Source organism: Lacerta agilis, chromosome 3 (assembly GCF_009819535.1).
Source record: "Lacerta agilis isolate rLacAgi1 chromosome 3, rLacAgi1.pri, whole genome shotgun sequence".
Lineage (NCBI taxonomy): Eukaryota > Metazoa > Chordata > Lepidosauria > Squamata > Lacertidae > Lacerta > Lacerta agilis.
In genome coordinates, this window is record NC_046314.1 from 103,743,598 (window position 1) to 103,760,715 (window position 17,118).

At 39.9% G+C, this 17,118-nt stretch overlaps 1 protein-coding gene across 1 annotated transcript in view; it reads left to right on the plus strand.

Annotated features, from left to right (window-relative positions):
* ACSS1 (acyl-CoA synthetase short chain family member 1) overlaps positions 1 to 13,996 on the plus strand; it is a 35,228-nt gene extending 21,232 nt beyond the window's left edge. Inside the window, exons 9-14 of the mRNA XM_033145052.1 lie at positions 8,029 to 8,141; positions 8,616 to 8,742; positions 9,219 to 9,346; positions 9,811 to 9,874; positions 11,686 to 11,804; positions 13,073 to 13,996. Of these exons, the coding sequence (XP_033000943.1) occupies positions 8,029 to 8,141; positions 8,616 to 8,742; positions 9,219 to 9,346; positions 9,811 to 9,874; positions 11,686 to 11,804; positions 13,073 to 13,249 (728 nt within the window). The 3' untranslated portion in view covers positions 13,250 to 13,996. The remainder of the gene's footprint in view (positions 1 to 8,028; positions 8,142 to 8,615; positions 8,743 to 9,218; positions 9,347 to 9,810; positions 9,875 to 11,685; positions 11,805 to 13,072) is intronic.
* The last annotated feature ends 3,122 nt before the right edge of the window (positions 13,997 to 17,118 follow it).

Below are 17,118 nucleotides of genomic sequence, written 5' to 3' on the forward strand. Positions count from 1 at the left end.
TAATACTAAGGGAATATCTCTAAATTATAAACTCTCATTACAGAAGAGCCTAGGGTTCGGGTCCCCTGAGCTGTTTCGTGACAACACCCCTGAAGTTAGTCTATCTAGTTTAAATAGTTATTTGAAAATAGAATGATTTTTTTCCATTATTGCTGATGCTCAGAAGCAGAAACCTTAATCTCTCAAAAGCTTTATTACCCAATGCAAAAACAAATGCACACATTCCTGTGAGAGGATTTATTATTTCCTTTGGATATAAATGATAGTGGTAAGAATAATTCGCATGGAGTGTTTATGAGGATATAGAATGTGAGTTGATTTGCCATCGTGTTAGCTCAATTGCACATCTCACAATCAATTTAAAAATAGCTCATTAATTGCTGTTTATCCGCTCTGGAACATAGCTCTCTGAAGCAGCAGTATGCCACAAGATAATCAACTTGAACAGGCATAAAGATTAACAAATCAGGCTTTGCGAATCCATTTGAAAGCATTTGGATGAGTGGATAAGTGAGAGGGAGATTATAAGTGTGTGTGTGTGAGAGAGAGAGAGAGAGAGAGAGGAAGCTCATTGTGCACATCTTGTGTTTATATTTGCAAAGTTTGATCAAGCTCTACACAGTAGCATAATTTTCAGATCCAGTGTTCAATGAACCTTCAGCCCACAAACCAGAGGTAGCTTGCCTTATAGGAGGTCAGATTGTTTGTCCATCTCACCCAGTATTTTCTATTGTGTCTGAGAGTGTCTGCCAAGAGTCTTGGGCAGAAGTCTTTCTAATCACCTGCTATGTTTAACTGGAGAGGCCAATAATTTTCTGTATGCAAAGCATGTGCTCCAGTGATTAACTGTGTTTCTTCCCCATTTATTTTGGAGACTTACACAAAATTGAATCTGAAAAGTCTGGTAAAATAAAAATCATTTGATGCTAGAAAGACATCAGCCAGTTCTAGGGGAGCCTCCCTGGGGCAACATTCCAGAGTTACAGCCCTTTCCAGGTAACCATCTACTTCACCTATGAAGGCAGGGGGACCTGCACAAGCGTCTCTGAGCCTCAGGTAGTAAGAGTTTAGCAGCTGAGCAGGCTTGTGTGGGAGCAAGTTGCCCTTCGGGTAATCTAGACCCAAGCCTCATAATAATACCCAGCATTTAATTCAAGGTTAGCACAGAAATATCTAAGCATGGAACAGCAAACTCCAGAACATTAAACAATGCAGACTTGCCTGCATTGTGGGCTGAGCAAGATCCAGCTGCTCATCTCCACTCCCTTGCATCAGGGGCCATCAACAGGCTCCGCAGTCTAGCAGACAGAAGCCAAAAACTGACACCAAGGAGCACCAAGGATGTGGGCAAAAATGGTCATAATCCTTTCACCATAGAGACATTTCTGACACCATATTTGGATTTGATTTTTATTCTGAGATTTTTTTGTAAGGTGCTTTGACAAGACTTTTGAGGTTATATAGTATTCTAAACAAAAGCTCATCACCATGCCAAAAGAATGCATGGAATATGACGTTAGAGTGTGGTGCTAAATGCAGCTTGACTATTCAGATACTACTGTGGTTAATGAATCTAGCAAATTTCAAGTATTCAAGGCATTTTGTGTACATTGCATTATTAATCTTAATAGCCTGTAAAGTAGGAATTATTATCTCCATTTTCAGATAGGCAGCTAAGAATTTAGTGGATTGTCTATGGGATTTTTTTTAGGTGAATGTGAAATTTAGGACCTTAGAGACCAACTAAGTTTGTTCTTGGTATGAGCTTTCATGAGCTTTCACAGTATCTGAAGAAGTGTGCATGCACACGGAAGCTCATACCAAGAACAAACCTAGTTGGTCTCTAAGGTGCTACCGGAAGGATTTTTAAATTTTTTAAATTTTTCATCGATTATAGCAGGCCAACATGGCTACCTACCTGTAACTGTGAAATTTAGGGTTTAACTACACATGCCACATACATGCATGTAGCTTAGGCCTGACACTAGCTTCAGAAAGTTGTTGCTGTTTTTAGTTGAGAAGCAATGGGCTTGGGTAAGGGGTGCTCAACCTTTTCCCTATTCACTATGTCTCTTGCACAGTTCTGTTTCTAGTTTTATTATTCTGCCAGTTTCTAAACTGAACTTAATCCATCAAGATCCCAGAGCAGTTCTAAAATAATCACATTAAAATAATAAAATGTAGTCATTGAGAAGCATTGGAATATAATTTTCTTTGAAGCACCTTTTTAAGATAGCTGACAAACCAATAGCACCTAGTACCCAAATCCAATTAAAAAAAAAAAACTAAAGCAAGAACCATTAACTGTTGTTTAAGATGCATACCAGTGCAGCACTTAAATTTGAGAAAAAATAAGGATAACTACCAGTACAGTGGTGCCCCGCTAGACAAATGCCTCGCTAGACGAAAAACTCGCTAGACGAACGGCATTCGTCTAGCGGAAGCTGCCCCGCAAGACGAAAAAGTCAATCGGGCTGCTTCGCAAGACAGAAAAAAAAATTATTATTTTTTTAGCGCGAAAACCTCCGCGCTCCATTGCTGCTTCGCTAGATGAAAAATTCGCTCTATGAAAAAACTCGTAGAACGAATTATTTTTGTCTAGCGGGGCACCACTGTATATGAGAACAATTCTCAAGTTGAAACTTAAGTCTTGGAAGTCAGTACACTTCATACCCTTTCCCTGTTGAGTGTTGATGTACTTGTGATTATTTTACATGTGAGTTATATTTGTTTCCTTTCTTATAAAAGGAGTAGAGTGTTCTGTTTCCCCAGTTAAGAGGACAAACAGGATAAAGGGACTAATGCCTTAAAAGTGCTATATGTACGATAAATAGTAACAATAGCTTTAATGTATTTTGCAATGATTTGTAATTAGGGCAAACATCCATTACCTTTGAGACATCCCAAACAATTTCCCTGTTAGCATATAAGCCATGTTTGAGCCCTGATCTCCATAAATAGGGGGTGGGGTGGGGAGATGAAGGATTGCTGTTTTGTGCCAACTAGGACAGCCCTACCCTCTCCTTTTGCAACCTTCACAGGGCAATCAGGAGACAAAATCCCTAGATAAGAATAGTAAAAATTACACATTTACCAGTAGCTCTTCATTTGCAGTAAATCACAGTTATCAAAGGAATTGAATACAACTGTTGGATATGGCTTTCTTTATTTGTAGGGCCTAATATTCTGGCGGTTTTATTACTTTTGCTTCTTTTTGTGTATCTGTTAGTGTTAGGCTATAAAAGATCTGATTAAGGTTGAAATCTCTGATCTGATTTAACATTTATCCTGAGAGAAATGAGGAAAGAATGATTAAGAGGCTCAGTCCTGAATTGAAAATAATCGCAGAATGCCCATAATGGGTGGGAGAATCTAATCCTATATAATAGTATTTTAGTCTCATAAACCGCTTTTCAAGCAAACCATTTGAAGTGCTGTGAAAACAGCACAAGGAAGCACATTCCATAATATCCTTGCACTTCTATCATTGCTGTTGAAATTACTTGCTAAGTGTATGAAATTGGGTTGAATACAAATAAAACAAGCTGCTTCCCTGTATTTTTGCACAGGAACTGATACCTTCCCGATACTTAACAGCATGTTAAGATGCCACTATAGATGGTTTAGTGTGGTTTTATGAAGTGACTAGAGTCCCATTGGCACCAGCATAGCCAGTTGTCAGGGGTGATCGGAATTGTAGTCCAAGAACATATGGGAGTGTATAGTTGCTTGCACCTCCTTTAAGATGTGGTTGTCTCCCCCACCCAGCAGCATCCATCTTTTTTCCATTGTGTGGCTAGGGACAGAGACAAAATTGAGTTTGTTAAAAAAGAGCTTGCCAAGGAAAATTTTATGTCCGGGAGAATAATCATTTCTGCGGCTCTTGATAATGCTGGACTTCAGGTGTAGTATACCCACCCTTGGAGTCCAGATTGATGGGGATCCTGTGGGAGATGGCATCTATGTACAAAGCATGGTCTGAAGACACATTGCACAGCAGTTTAGTTGAAGCTAAAGTTCTGGCCAAACTGCGGGAGGCATAAATAGATCCATTGCATATCCATGGGCTTTTGTTAACCTCTCGGGAGCCCTTACCCATACTTGCTCATCATCATCAGTCTAGTCTAGTTGGAATCCACCAACTTGCAATACAAAATGAAGTTTGGGTTCATTCTTGTAACGCCTTTACATGAGCCACCCTACCAATTATTGCTTGTTTCTCCTGGCAGCCTGAGAAGACTAGATTAGAAGCCTCTGTACTGTCAGTTGAGCACTGGCAGATGGGTTGCATCTGTTGTTGTTGTTGTTGTTGTTCAGTCGTTCAGTCGTGTCCGACTCTTCGTGACCCCATGGACCAGAGCACGCCAGGCACGCCTATCCTTCACTGCCTCTCGCAGTTTGGCCAAACTCATGTTAGTAGCTTCAAGAACACTGTCCAACCATCTCATCCTCTGTCGTCCCCTTCTCCTTGTGCCCTCCATCTTTCCCAACATCAGGGTCTTTTCTAGGGATTCTTCTCTTCTCATGAGGTGGCCAAAGTACTGGAGCCTCAACTTCAGGATCTGTCCTTCTAGTGAGTACTCAGGGCTGATTTCTTTGAGAATGGATAGGTTTGATCTTCTTGCAGTCCATGGGACTCTCAAGAGTCTCCTCCAGCACCATAATTCAAAAGCATCAATTCTACGGCGATCAGCCTTCTTTATGGTCCAGCTCTCACTTCCGTACATTACTACTGGGAAAACCATAGCTTTAACTATACGGACCTTTGTCGGCAAGGTGATGTCTTTGCTTTTTAAGATGCTGTCTAGGTTTGTCATTGCTTTTCTCCCAAGAAGCAGGCGTCTTCTAATTTCGTGACTGCTGTCACCATCTGCAGTGATCATGGAACCCAAGAAAGTGAAATCTCTCACTGCCTCCATTTCTTCCCCTTCTATTTGCCAGAAGGTGATGGGACCAGTGGCCATGATCTTAGTTTTTTTGATGTTGAGCTTCAGACCATATTTTGCGCTCTCTTCTTTCACCCTCATTAAAAGGTTTTTCAATTCTTCCTCACTTTCTGCCATCAAGGTAGTATCATCAGCATATCTGAGGTTGTTGATATTTTTTCCGGCAATCTTAATTCCGGTTGGGGATTCATCCAGTCCAGCCTTTCGCATGATGTATTCTGCATATAAGTTAAATAAGCAGGGAGACAATATACAGCCTTGTCGTACTCCTTTCCCAATTTTGAACCAATCAGTTGTTCCATATCCAGTTCTAACTGTAGCTTCTTGTCCCACATAGAGATTTCTCAGGAGGCAAATGAGGTGATCCGGCACTCCCATTTCTTTAAGAACTTGCCATAGTTTGCTGTGGTCGACACAGTCAAATGCTTTTGCATAATCAATGAAGCAGAAGTAGATGTTTTTCTGGAACTCTCTGGCTTTCTCCATAATCCAGCGCATGTTTGCAATTTGGTCTCTGGTTCCTCTGCCCCTTCGAAATCCAGCTTGCACTTCTGGGAGTTCTCGGTCCACATACTGCTTAAGCCTGCCTTGTAGAATTTTAAGCATAACCTTGCTAGCGTGTGAAATGAGTGCAATTGTGCGGTAGTTGGAGCATTCTTTGACACTGCCCTTCTTTGGGATTGGGATGTAGACTGATCTTCTCCAATCCTCTGGCCACTGCTGAGTTTTCCAAACTTGCTGGCATATTGAGTGCAGCACCTTAACAGCATCCTCTCTTAAAATTTTAAATAGTTCAGCTGGAATATCATCACTTCCACTGGCCTTGTTGTTAGCAAGGCTTTCTAAGGCCCATTTGACTTCACTCTCCAGGATGTCTGGCTCAAGGTCAGCAACCACATTTCCTGGGGTGTATGAGACCTCCATATCTTTCTGGTATAATTCCTCTGTGTATTCTTGCCACCTCTTCTTGATGTCTTCTGCTTCTGTTAGGTCCTTTCCACTTTTGTCCTTAATTGTGGTAATCTTTGTACGAAATGTTCCTTTCATATCTCCAATTTTCTTGAATAAATCTCTGGTTTTTCCCATTCTGTTATTTTCCTCTATTTCTTTGCATTGCTCGTTTAGAAAGGCCCTCTTATCTCTCCTTGCTATTCTTTGGAAATCTGCATTCAATTTCCTGTATCTTTCACGATCTCCTTCGCATTTTGCTTGTCTTCTCTCCCCCGCTATTTGTAAGGCCTCATTGGTCAGCCACTTTGCTTTCTTGCATTTCTTTTTCATTGGGATAGTTTTCGTTGCTGTCTCCTGTATAATGTTACGAGCCTCCATCCACAGTTCTTCAGGTACTCTATCCACCAAATCTAAATCCTTGAACCTGTTCTTCACTTCAACTGTGTATTCATAAGGAATTTGATTTAGATTGAATCTTACTGGCCCAGTGGTTTTTCCTACTTTCTTCAGTTTAAGCTGGAATTTTGCTATAAGAAGCTGATGATCTGAGCCACAGTCAGCTCCAGGTCTTGTTTTTGCTGAGTGTATAGAGCTTCTCCATCTTTGGCTGCAGAGAATATAATCAATCTGATTTCGATGTTGCCCATCTGGTGATGTCCATGTGTAGAGTCGTCTCTTGTGTTGTTGGAAAAGAGTGTTTGTGATGACCAGCTTGTTCTCTTGACAGAACTCTATTAGCCTTTGCCCTGCTTCATTTTGATCTCCAAGGCCAAACTTGCCAGTTGTTCCTTTTATCTCTTGACTCCCTACTTTAGCATTCCAATCCCCTATAATGAGAAGAACATCCTTCTTTGGTGTCATTTCTATAAGGTGTTGTAAGTCTTCATAGAATTGATCAATTTCGGTTTCTTCAGCACTGGTAGTTGGTGCATAAACTTGGATTACTGTGATGTTAAAAGGACTGCCTTGGATTCGTATCGAGATCATTCTATCATTTTTGAAGTTGCATCCCAGTACAGCTTTCGCCACTCTTTTGTTGACTATGAGGGCCACTCCATTTCTTTTACGGGATTCCTGCCCACAGTAGTAGATATGATAGTCATCCGAACTGAATTCGCCCATTCCTGTCCATTTTAGTTCACTGATGCCTAGGATGTCAATGTTTATTCTTGCCATCTCATTTTTTACCACATCCAGCTTACCAAGGTTCATGGTTCTTACATTCCAGGTTCCTATGCAATACTTTTCTTTACAGCATTGGACTTTCCTTTCGCTTCCAGGCATATCCGCAACTGAGCGTCCTTTCGGCTTTGGCCCAGCCGCTTCATCAGCTCTGGATCTACTTGTACTTGTCCTCCGCTCTTCCCCAGTAGCAAGTTGGACGCCTTCCGACCTGAGGGGCTCATCTTCCAGCGTCATATCTTTTATATGCCTGTTGTCTTTGTCCATGGAGTTTTCTTGGCAGGGATACTGGAGCGGCTTGCCAGTTCCTTCTCCAGGTGGATCACGTTTGGTCCAAACTCTCCGCTATGACCTGTCCATCTTGACCTGTCCATAGCTTGCCTGAGTAATTCAAGCCCCTTCGCCACGACAAGGCAGTGATCCATGAAGGGGGGGTTGCATCTAGAAATGCTATATTTCTTACCTTCCAGTGTTCTCTCTCCTGCCTGCCTGCCTGAATGGGAGAGCTTTCTCTCTCCCCCCCCCTTCCCCCATTAAAATAAACACAGATCATTTTATTGATGGGGATTTCACTAACTGGAAATTTGGAAAACTGAAAAGAAGCAAGTAAGGCCCCACTATATAATAATGCTTATATTTATGTGTGTGACTTTGCCTTCAGAGGTTTGAGATTGGGGTGGCAGTCAAATCTTATACCTTCAGATATTCTGCCTCTCACTTGAAAAGACTCCCTGCAAGGCATGGATGGTGTGTATTGGAATTATTTGTTATACGGTATATTGGAATTGTTTGCAAGGTTGTTCTACGCGTTTTTAAAGGGTTCGATCCACTTCCCATTGCAATGAATAATAAACCTGCTATTGTTTTTATTGGGGCTACATTGTATTGTAGCGTACAGGAGAGCAGAGGATGCATGGATTTCAATTGCTTTCCACCATTTTTCTTCCAGAAACTGGTGGCATTTGCATCGCTCCTCGGCCTTCAGAAAAAGGAGCTGAGATCATTCCTGCCATAGCAATGCGGCCTTTCTATGGGATTACCCCCGTTCTGATGGATGAAGGGGTGAGATTTATTAAAATATGATCAATGAAAATACAAAGACATAGTGCCTTTTTGGTATATGTATTGTTCCTAAACTCCTAAATAATTGTCTCATATCTATCTATCTACTTACCTATCTACCTGTCTCAAACATTAATATAATGCTGGATAAATGGTTTGCTGCAAAGGATTGTGAAATTTAGATAGAAAGGGGTTAAGGTTTGCTTATCCTTTATTATTTTCTTTCTTGTCAGACCTGCTATTCAGATAGGGCTTTACTTTTGTTAGGGAAATTGCTGACTATATCAAATCTCTCTAGGATAGGACTTTGATAGAAGACTGTGGTTCTCTTGCTGTTCCTAGCATTTATGCTGATGATGTCCTAAATTGTAAATGTTAATGAAACATACAGTTAGGCCATATAGTTCAGCTTTTGCAACATCTCTGTTTAATTGTTATATTGACAGTTGCTCCTCTTTTTTTTGGGACTCTCAGGGAAATGTTTTAGAAGGCAATGATGTCTCAGGAGCTCTCTGCATAGCACAGCCTTGGCCAGGTATAGCAAGGACCATCTATGGAGACCACCAGAGATTTGTAGAAACTTATTTCAAAGCTTACCCAGGTGAGAGTGAAAACATTGGTGCAAGTAGTGCACCATAATTTTTGCATAAGCTGCTGACTCTTTTCTTTTGACAGTACTGTATAGCATATGTGACACTTCAAAAAAGAAAGAAAAATCAATTTTGTACCAGAAATTTCTGTGCAAGCTGGATATTGCAGCTTGTATTATCCAAACCAGTTAAGCATATGTGTGTATATATGTAAAGCCAACAGTGATAAAAATGAAAAGTTCTGAAACATATTTACTAATTGGTGTTGTTTGTACATTATATTATGTACATACAGTACTTCTAAAATGTCACCTATGACACGGGTCATTTCCTCCCATCAAATTTTTTTTTTACCAATGAGTGGTTATGAACCATGTTCACCCATACAAATTATTCTGTAAGGACTAATGGACATTGCCCAGTCTGATGTTGAATTTTAGTGCTGCTAACAAAGGCATTAACTGACACTGCTTGTTTGTTGTTACAGGTTATTATTTTACAGGTGATGGTGCTTATAGAACTAAAGAAGGCTATTACCAGATAACGGGGCGAATGGATGATGTCCTCAACATCAGTGGGCACAGACTTGGAACTGCAGAAATTGAAGATGCCATGGTAATTACTGGGGCAATGAAAAGTGTTGGCCCTAATTAAATTAAGTCAGTGGGAACATAATTGACCATGAGGGAACCACACTAATCCACAAGATTTTCATTTTAGGGCTTGCTCACATATTGATATTCATTGACATCTTCATTGTGGCATTAAGAGATAACTTGCTTATGTGGATACAGATTAGTTTCCACAGACAGTCTACCACCTGATATCACCATAAACACAATTATTAAGAAGGAAATGGTTCACACATCTGGTGAAGAGTCAGTGGCTGATGAGAGGTCAAGGCCTAGTCTTTTCAAATGGATGAGAGGGGGTAAACTCAGGCATACCATATCAGACTACATATACAGTGAGGGGGGAAAGTATTTGATCCTCTGCTAAATTTGCTAAATATATTCATGCAACTTGTAAAAGGAAGGTATGAAACATAACTTTATTTTTTTTAATTTGTCGTTTTAAAGGATGAGCATCCTGCAGTACCTGAAACAGCAGTGATTAGTTATCCGCATGATATCAAAGGGGAAGGTAAGCAAATGAAATGTTTTGAAGATACAGTATTATTCAAATACTTAATTTCATGTTTAATGACTGCTTTTTATAGGTTCAGGTAAGGAAAGGTATGGTTTAAGAGAAAAATCATGAATAGATTTTATTTCAGGTGCCCCTGTTATGTTTGATCAGATCTGCAGAATCAGAATTAAAAAAAAATACTGTCAGATTAATAGTATTTCATTGAATTGAAATGCTTTTGCTTAAAATGTTTAGCAACAGGATTTGTATATGAAGTTTATAAGCTGACGGTCATCTTATAAACTAAATTTATGATACCTTGATCCAAGAATTCTCGCACAAGGAGTAGTGCTTTTGATTTCTGATATTTGATTCTCTTTTGGTACATAAGGAAGCACATGTAGAATAATCCAGTATTTATATATTTATATTTCTTACCTACCCGTCACCATGTAGAACGAGACACTTAATCTCAAGGTCATGGGTTTGAGCCCACTTGGGGCAAAAGATTCCTGCATTGCAGGGGGTTGGACTAGACAACCCTCGTGGTCCCTTCCAACTCTCTAGTTCTATGATTCTATAAGAACTTTGAACACCTTAGTACTTTGAGGATTCATTACTCAAAATGTGGCATGATTTGGCATTAAAGCTTTTTTGCATCAATAGGAGTATAGCATCTAGATCAAGGGAAGTAATAGTACCACTGTATTCCACTCTGGTCAGACCTCACCTGGAATACTGTGTCCAGTTCTGGGCACCACAGTTCAAGAAGGATACTGACAAACTGGAACATGTCCAGAGGAGGGCAACCAAAATGGTCAAAGGCCTGAAAACGATGCCTTGTGAGGAACGGCTTAGGGAGCTGGGTATCTTTAGCCTGGAGAAGAGAAGGTTAAAGGGTGATATGATAGCCATGTTCAAATATATAAAAGGATGTTATATAGAGGAGGGAGAAAGGTTGTTTTCTGCTGCTCCAGAGAACTGGACACGGAGCAATGGATTCAAACTACAGTGGTACCTCTGGGTAAGTACTTAATTCGTTCTGGAGGTTCGTTCTTAACCTGAAACTGTTCTTAACCTGAAGCACCACTTTAGCTAATGGGGCCTCCCGCTGCCGCTGCGCCGCCAGAGCACAATTTCTGTTCTTATCCTGAAGCAAAGTTCTTAACCTGAAGCATTATTTCTGGGTTAGCGGAGTTTGTAACCTGAAGCGTATGTAACCCGAGGTACCACAGTACAAGAAAGAAGATTCCACCTAAACATTAGGATGAACTTCCTGACAGTAAGAGCTGTTTGACAGTGGAATTTGCTGCCAAGAAGTGTGGTGGAGTCTCCTTCTTTGGAGGTCTTTAAGCAGAGGTTTGATAGCCATCTGTCAGGAATGCTTTGATGGTGTTTCCTGCTTGGCAGGGGGTTGGATTGGATGGCCCTTGTGGTCTCTTCCAACTATGATTCTGATTCTTTAAGGCTGCAATGCTATACACACTTACTTGGGATTAAATCCCATTTAACTCATATGACTCCCCTTTAAGTAGACATGTGTAAGTCTGCACTGCAATAATATTTTCACAACTGTATCTAAGAATGGTACTTGAATTTTAAACATTTTTAAACAATGAAGAAAAACTACATTGATCAGAACAGGAATTTTAGCATAATTTCTTAACTTGACTAGAAAAGAATATCCTTACAGCCATTGCTTTAGGCAAGACTTACATAATTCATTGCACTGAGCAATGGGCTATTCTACATGTGCTGTCTTATGTAGTGAAAAGGAATAGTGGAGTTTTAATGTATAGTAAATGAACTGTGTTCCTTTCTTCCAGCTGCATTTGCTTTCATAGTTCTAAAAGATGAGAAAGCACATCCAGAAACGGTTACCAAAGAGCTAAGGGAAATAGTTGCCTCCAAGATAGCCAAGTATGCTGTGCCTGATCATGTTCTGGTAAGTTCTTCAGGATCAGAATTTGTCTTTAATAATGTCAGGCTACAGTGGGTCAGCATGCATCTACTGACTTTTCTGATGGCACTGGGGACAATTTCTAGAGGAGGAACAGACTCTTCTCAGACTAGTTTGTACCTGCCCCTTGTTTGGAAAAGGACTTAGCTGTACTCACCTGTTTCCCACTTTCTTATTTAATGGCGAAATGGGGACAGCTGTTTGTGGGGGCAGGTTGTCCATTATTGACTAGAAGTGCTTGGGCAGTATAGTTGATGTACATTTTTCATAGGCTTTTTTCATCTTGGGAATCTATAACGTAAGAAGAATAACTCCAGTCATGTTTCTTTGATTGCAGTTGCCTTCATTTAGTATTGGCCAGACAGATTTTTCTTGATTTAGCAAATACTGCATTAGCCTGATAACTCTTGAACTGGAGGGTGACTTTCTTTTACTTCCAAAATATATTGTCCTCTGTTGTAGTGCTACCGCTTTACACAAAACTTACTTCATTATTAATTCCCTTATAGTCCTTTTATAAAATGACATTACTAAGCCCTGTACTAAACCCTGGCTTCATATTACTAGACTCTTGTTGTTAAAGCCTGTTCCTATTACTTGACTTGTGCCACCGTTATTCTTTGTCCTCTGTACATATACTACTTTTCTTTTAAAAGTAGTATCAGAGGTGTCTTTTTGCATATGTTTACATTTACCACTTCATGAACATGGCTAAAAGATCACATAGGCACAAAACAATGGCACTGTCCAGATGCAAAGAGTAACCTATTATAACAAAAAAAATAATAAATAAAAATCCTTCCAGTAGCACCTTAGAGAATGTGCTGTCAGTCTTGGGCTTAAGCAGACCCGTTCCTTTCTTCTACGCATGCAAGGGTAGGAAGTTTAAAGTTTCCTTTTGCTGCATGGTTTCTTGTTTTGTCCAAATTCAGGAAAGCTGTTGCATCTTCAAGCCATACTTAAAACATACTTGGATCAAACCACAGTTTCAGATTGTGGTGTCTTCCAAGTAATTGTCTTGAACAAACCAGTTTTGCCATTTTGGGACATGGTAGGAAACCAGTTTGTTCCAAATTGCAAAAGAACACCTAAACTTTTTCCATTTGCAGTTCTTGTAATGGGGGAACCATGGTTTCCTCTTATGTCAGAACCAGGCCAGAGGCTAAAGGCTGTATGTGTCTGGCTTAACTTAACATATTATTGTCATAGTGGTTCACTCTCACAAGAACACAATTCTTCCCCTTCTCAAACAGGTAGTGAAGCGCCTTCCTAAAACTCGCTCAGGGAAAATAATGAGAAGGTTGCTACGGAGAATAGTGACCGGCAATGTCAGCGATATGGGAGATATCACCACACTGGATGACTCCAGTGTCATTGAAGAAATACTTGATGCATATGAGAAGTACAAAATTAAGCATCCTACTTTGTAATGAGAAGCTGTGGGGATATGTTCCATTAGAAACCCCGAGAAACGAAAGGAACCATCAAATACGCACAAGTTTTCATGGAATTCTGCTTAATCATGTGAGGCTCAGAAGATTCTCCTTCTGAAAAATATGTATATTACAATACTGTTTGTGTGTATTTCACTGCACTTTGCCTTTCTTTGAAACTATGCAGCATGTAGGTTAGATCCTGATATTTTGGATATCCTGCCTATCTTTTTTAATACTTTATTAAAACCACACAGAGTGGAAACTCCAAAGCAGAAAGCGTTAATTCAACCTTAAATCCAGTGCCTTGGAAATATTAATCACTCTTTGAACTTACTCTTGGGGAGAATGCTCTCTTCTGAGTAACCCATTATATCTTTCTAGATACTGCATTCATTAACAGTGGAGGGACATTGTTCATTTAAGTAGAATAAATTATTTTTCATATTTTGTGAAAGCCAATTTTAATTAGGAATAACTGAAAGATAAAATTTTAATAAAGATATATAATATATATTTATATGGCTTAATGAAAAATGTGTAGAGAAAAAAACATTTCTTTACCTTACATGGAACTTAAAATGACTACAAAATTATCATTTCCTAAAATTATAATCAAACAAAAATAAAATTGAAAGGAATCTTGTTGAAGCTTACCTGGGAGTAAATTTACATGTCTGAACTCATTGAAAGGGTTTGCACAGAACCAAGAAGAAGGGTGGGAGACAAAAAGCCTCAAAGGGGTGGGGGGAAACATTTTAAAAGGAAAACAGAGGGTCTTGGCTGATATTATGGAAATGCAGTATTTTATTGATCCTGTGATCAAATAAATCCAATTTGAAAAATCCTGACCTCAGATAGACACTTGCTGAACAGGGAAGTTCTAATTTTGACAAACAATTTGCTCATTTTCCCTTTGATGATACAGTCATAACACCTCTTAGGATTCCTTTGTATTCAAATAATATATTGCCTACTTTTTATGCCCTTTACAAATAAATGTGTTGAGGTTCCCGTTGCTTGGTCCCTGCTCCTGCCAACCTAGCAGTTCGAAAGCACGCAGTGTAAGTAGTTAAATAGGTACCGCTCTGGTGGGAAGGTAAACGGCGTTTCCATGTGCTGCTCTGGTTCGCCAGAAGCAGCTTAGTCATGCTGGCCACATGACCCAGAAGCTGTACGCCGGCTCCCTCGGCCAGTAAAGCAAGATGAGCGCCGCAACCCCAGAGTCATCCGTGATTGGACCTAACGGACGGGGGTCCTTTACCTTTACCTATGTATGTATGTACGCAAACACGCATCTGGGGGGTAGGGTGCCAAACTGGGTGTTTGACCTGGGTGACAGAAAGTCTAGTTTCGGCCCTGCAAACCGTGTTGCTTTTAACAAACAGAAAATGGAAATAGCATATTTCTGAAAATCTTCATTAAAGATCCTTCTTAACAGTCTATGTGAAAAAAATCTGCTATAGTTTTGACAGCCAATTATTGTTGATACTTTATGCAAGATTTATAAAAAGGCATATAATGGCATATTGTATCAAAACCATATTAGGATTCAAAGGGCTGCAGCTAAGTAATACAAATATTAAAATACCTGAGTTAGTATATTAACTGGACTTTGCCTATATTCCAAAGGGCAGGAACATTTATGATGGGGTTGACGTATTTAGGATATAGATCTGTATGTCTTGGCAAAGAGCTTCTATGGTTGCAGCTTTTGAACCGGAAGAATTCTTGGCCAAAACCTCCAACTTCATCAAACAAGCATGCTAGGCAGTCTTCTCTCCAATCTCTGTCTTTTATTGGGTAGCATAAATTATCCAATGTTGCTTTCTATAGCCAAAATGAACTGTTGAAAGGCTCACTTCTAGTAGTTTATCCTACCAACACAGAAAATTGGTGCCATCTAATGGCCACTAGGCAGCATATCTTAAGGGAATTGGAATCTCCCTTGATTAAACAAATCTTTGCTGATTTATAGGCTGCTCGTAATGTATAAAAATATCCATTGTGGCAGTCTAATGTACACTTTCCTACAGAAGGTTTATATAGTCCCCTCATATGTTCCTCAAACACCTGAATATGGCTTCACTCCCTCAAAACTTGGGACATGATAAGAGCAGCCAGCATTCCCACCACAGAACAAGATGAATGATAGCATCTCTATTTTTGCAGAATAAATGCTTTACATATAAATATTCTGTATTAAAACAGTAGCTTCCGAGTGAAATTGAAACCAATTGTGCATTTATTTAATTAAAAATGTAATTAATAAATTTGAATAAATATAATTTTAAAAATTCAAATCGGCTTACCAGTTTTAAAACCAAATTGTGCTATTCTAATTAAAAACAATTACAGTGAATAAGGCTAAGGATAAAAGTTTATCCAAGAAATGCTGAAAAACATCTGGTCAACAGGTTTAAGGGATCTCCTGGTACACAAATTTTGCTGGTGGGCTGTCCCTTGTATATGGATCCTCTCAGACATATATAGTGCTGGTAGCCGCAGCAAACTGAAGGTGACTGAAAGCTAGCATATTAATTTCTCACAATGCCCTGGAGTGTCCAGCCCTAATGTTGCTCCTGGGAATTATGGGAATCGGTAACTAGTCACTAGCTAATAGGCCCTGCAGTTGGAAGCCCAGGCCAGGTGTCAGTGATGGTGCTGGTCTGTGGAAACCTTCCTAGGATGCCCAGGTGTGCTAGAATATCAAAATGCTTTCTGTCAGGAATGAGCAGCCCTTTTCAGCTAAAGGCAGCATTTCCATCTGGTCAACAACTGCATGCCAATAGTAGGTGGGTCCAGAGTCAAAAGTGTGTGAATGAAATCTTACGTTTGTACAGTAGGCTGGGTTCTAAACACACTCTTCTCTATCCTCCATCCAGATAAGCAAAAGTCATGATCAAAACTCAAGCATGTGTTCCAGCCAGTCAAAAACCCAGAGAGTATGAACCAGGGCGAGTGAGGGGTGTGGCCTCAGGAGAATTATGAGGGTCTGACAGAGGGCGTTGCATTTGTTCCCCAGGTGCTGATGCTACCCACTTCTGCATCAAGTAATGGAATACTCATTTAAGCCAGAAAGTGCACTTGAGATTCCTCTTGCAACTAATGTTATATGTAAGGTAATATACAGTGCTTTTTCCCCCTCAATGCTTTTTTGCCCCTCAATGAAGCAAAACTTAGATTCACAAAATGTTTAGGGGTATGCGTACCCCTGCATACTCCCAGAAAAAAACAACACTGGTAATATATACCATTTACAATTGCAGCAGCGCTCAGCTTGACAAAGCTGAGTTACATCTGTATTGGAGCAGAACCCCACTGTCTCTACTCATAAGTTGAATTTATTTGATGAAATGTAATTCAGGTAGGATGATACAACCTTGATGGTAGAAAGTGAGGAGGAATTAAAGAACCTTTTAATGAGGGTGAAAGAGGAAAGCGCAAAATATGGTCTAAAGCTCAACATCAAAAAAACTAAGATCATGGCCACTGGTCCCATCACCTCCTGGCAAATAGAAGGGGAAGAAATGGAGGCAGTGAGAGATTTCACTTTCTTGGGTTCCATGATCACTGCAGATGGCGACAGCAGTCACGAAATTAGAAGACGCCTGCTTCTTGGGAGAAAAGCAATGACAAACCTAGACAGCATCTTAAAAAGCAGAGACATCACCTTGCCGACAAAGGTCCGTATAGTTAAAGCTATGGTTTTTCCAGTAGTAATGTACGGAAGTGAGAGCTGGACCATCAAGAAGGCTGATCGCCGAAGAATTGATGCTTTTGAATTATGGTGCTGGAGGAGAGACTCTTGAGAGTCCCATGGACTGCAAGAAGATCAAACTTATCCATCCTTAAAGAAATCAGCC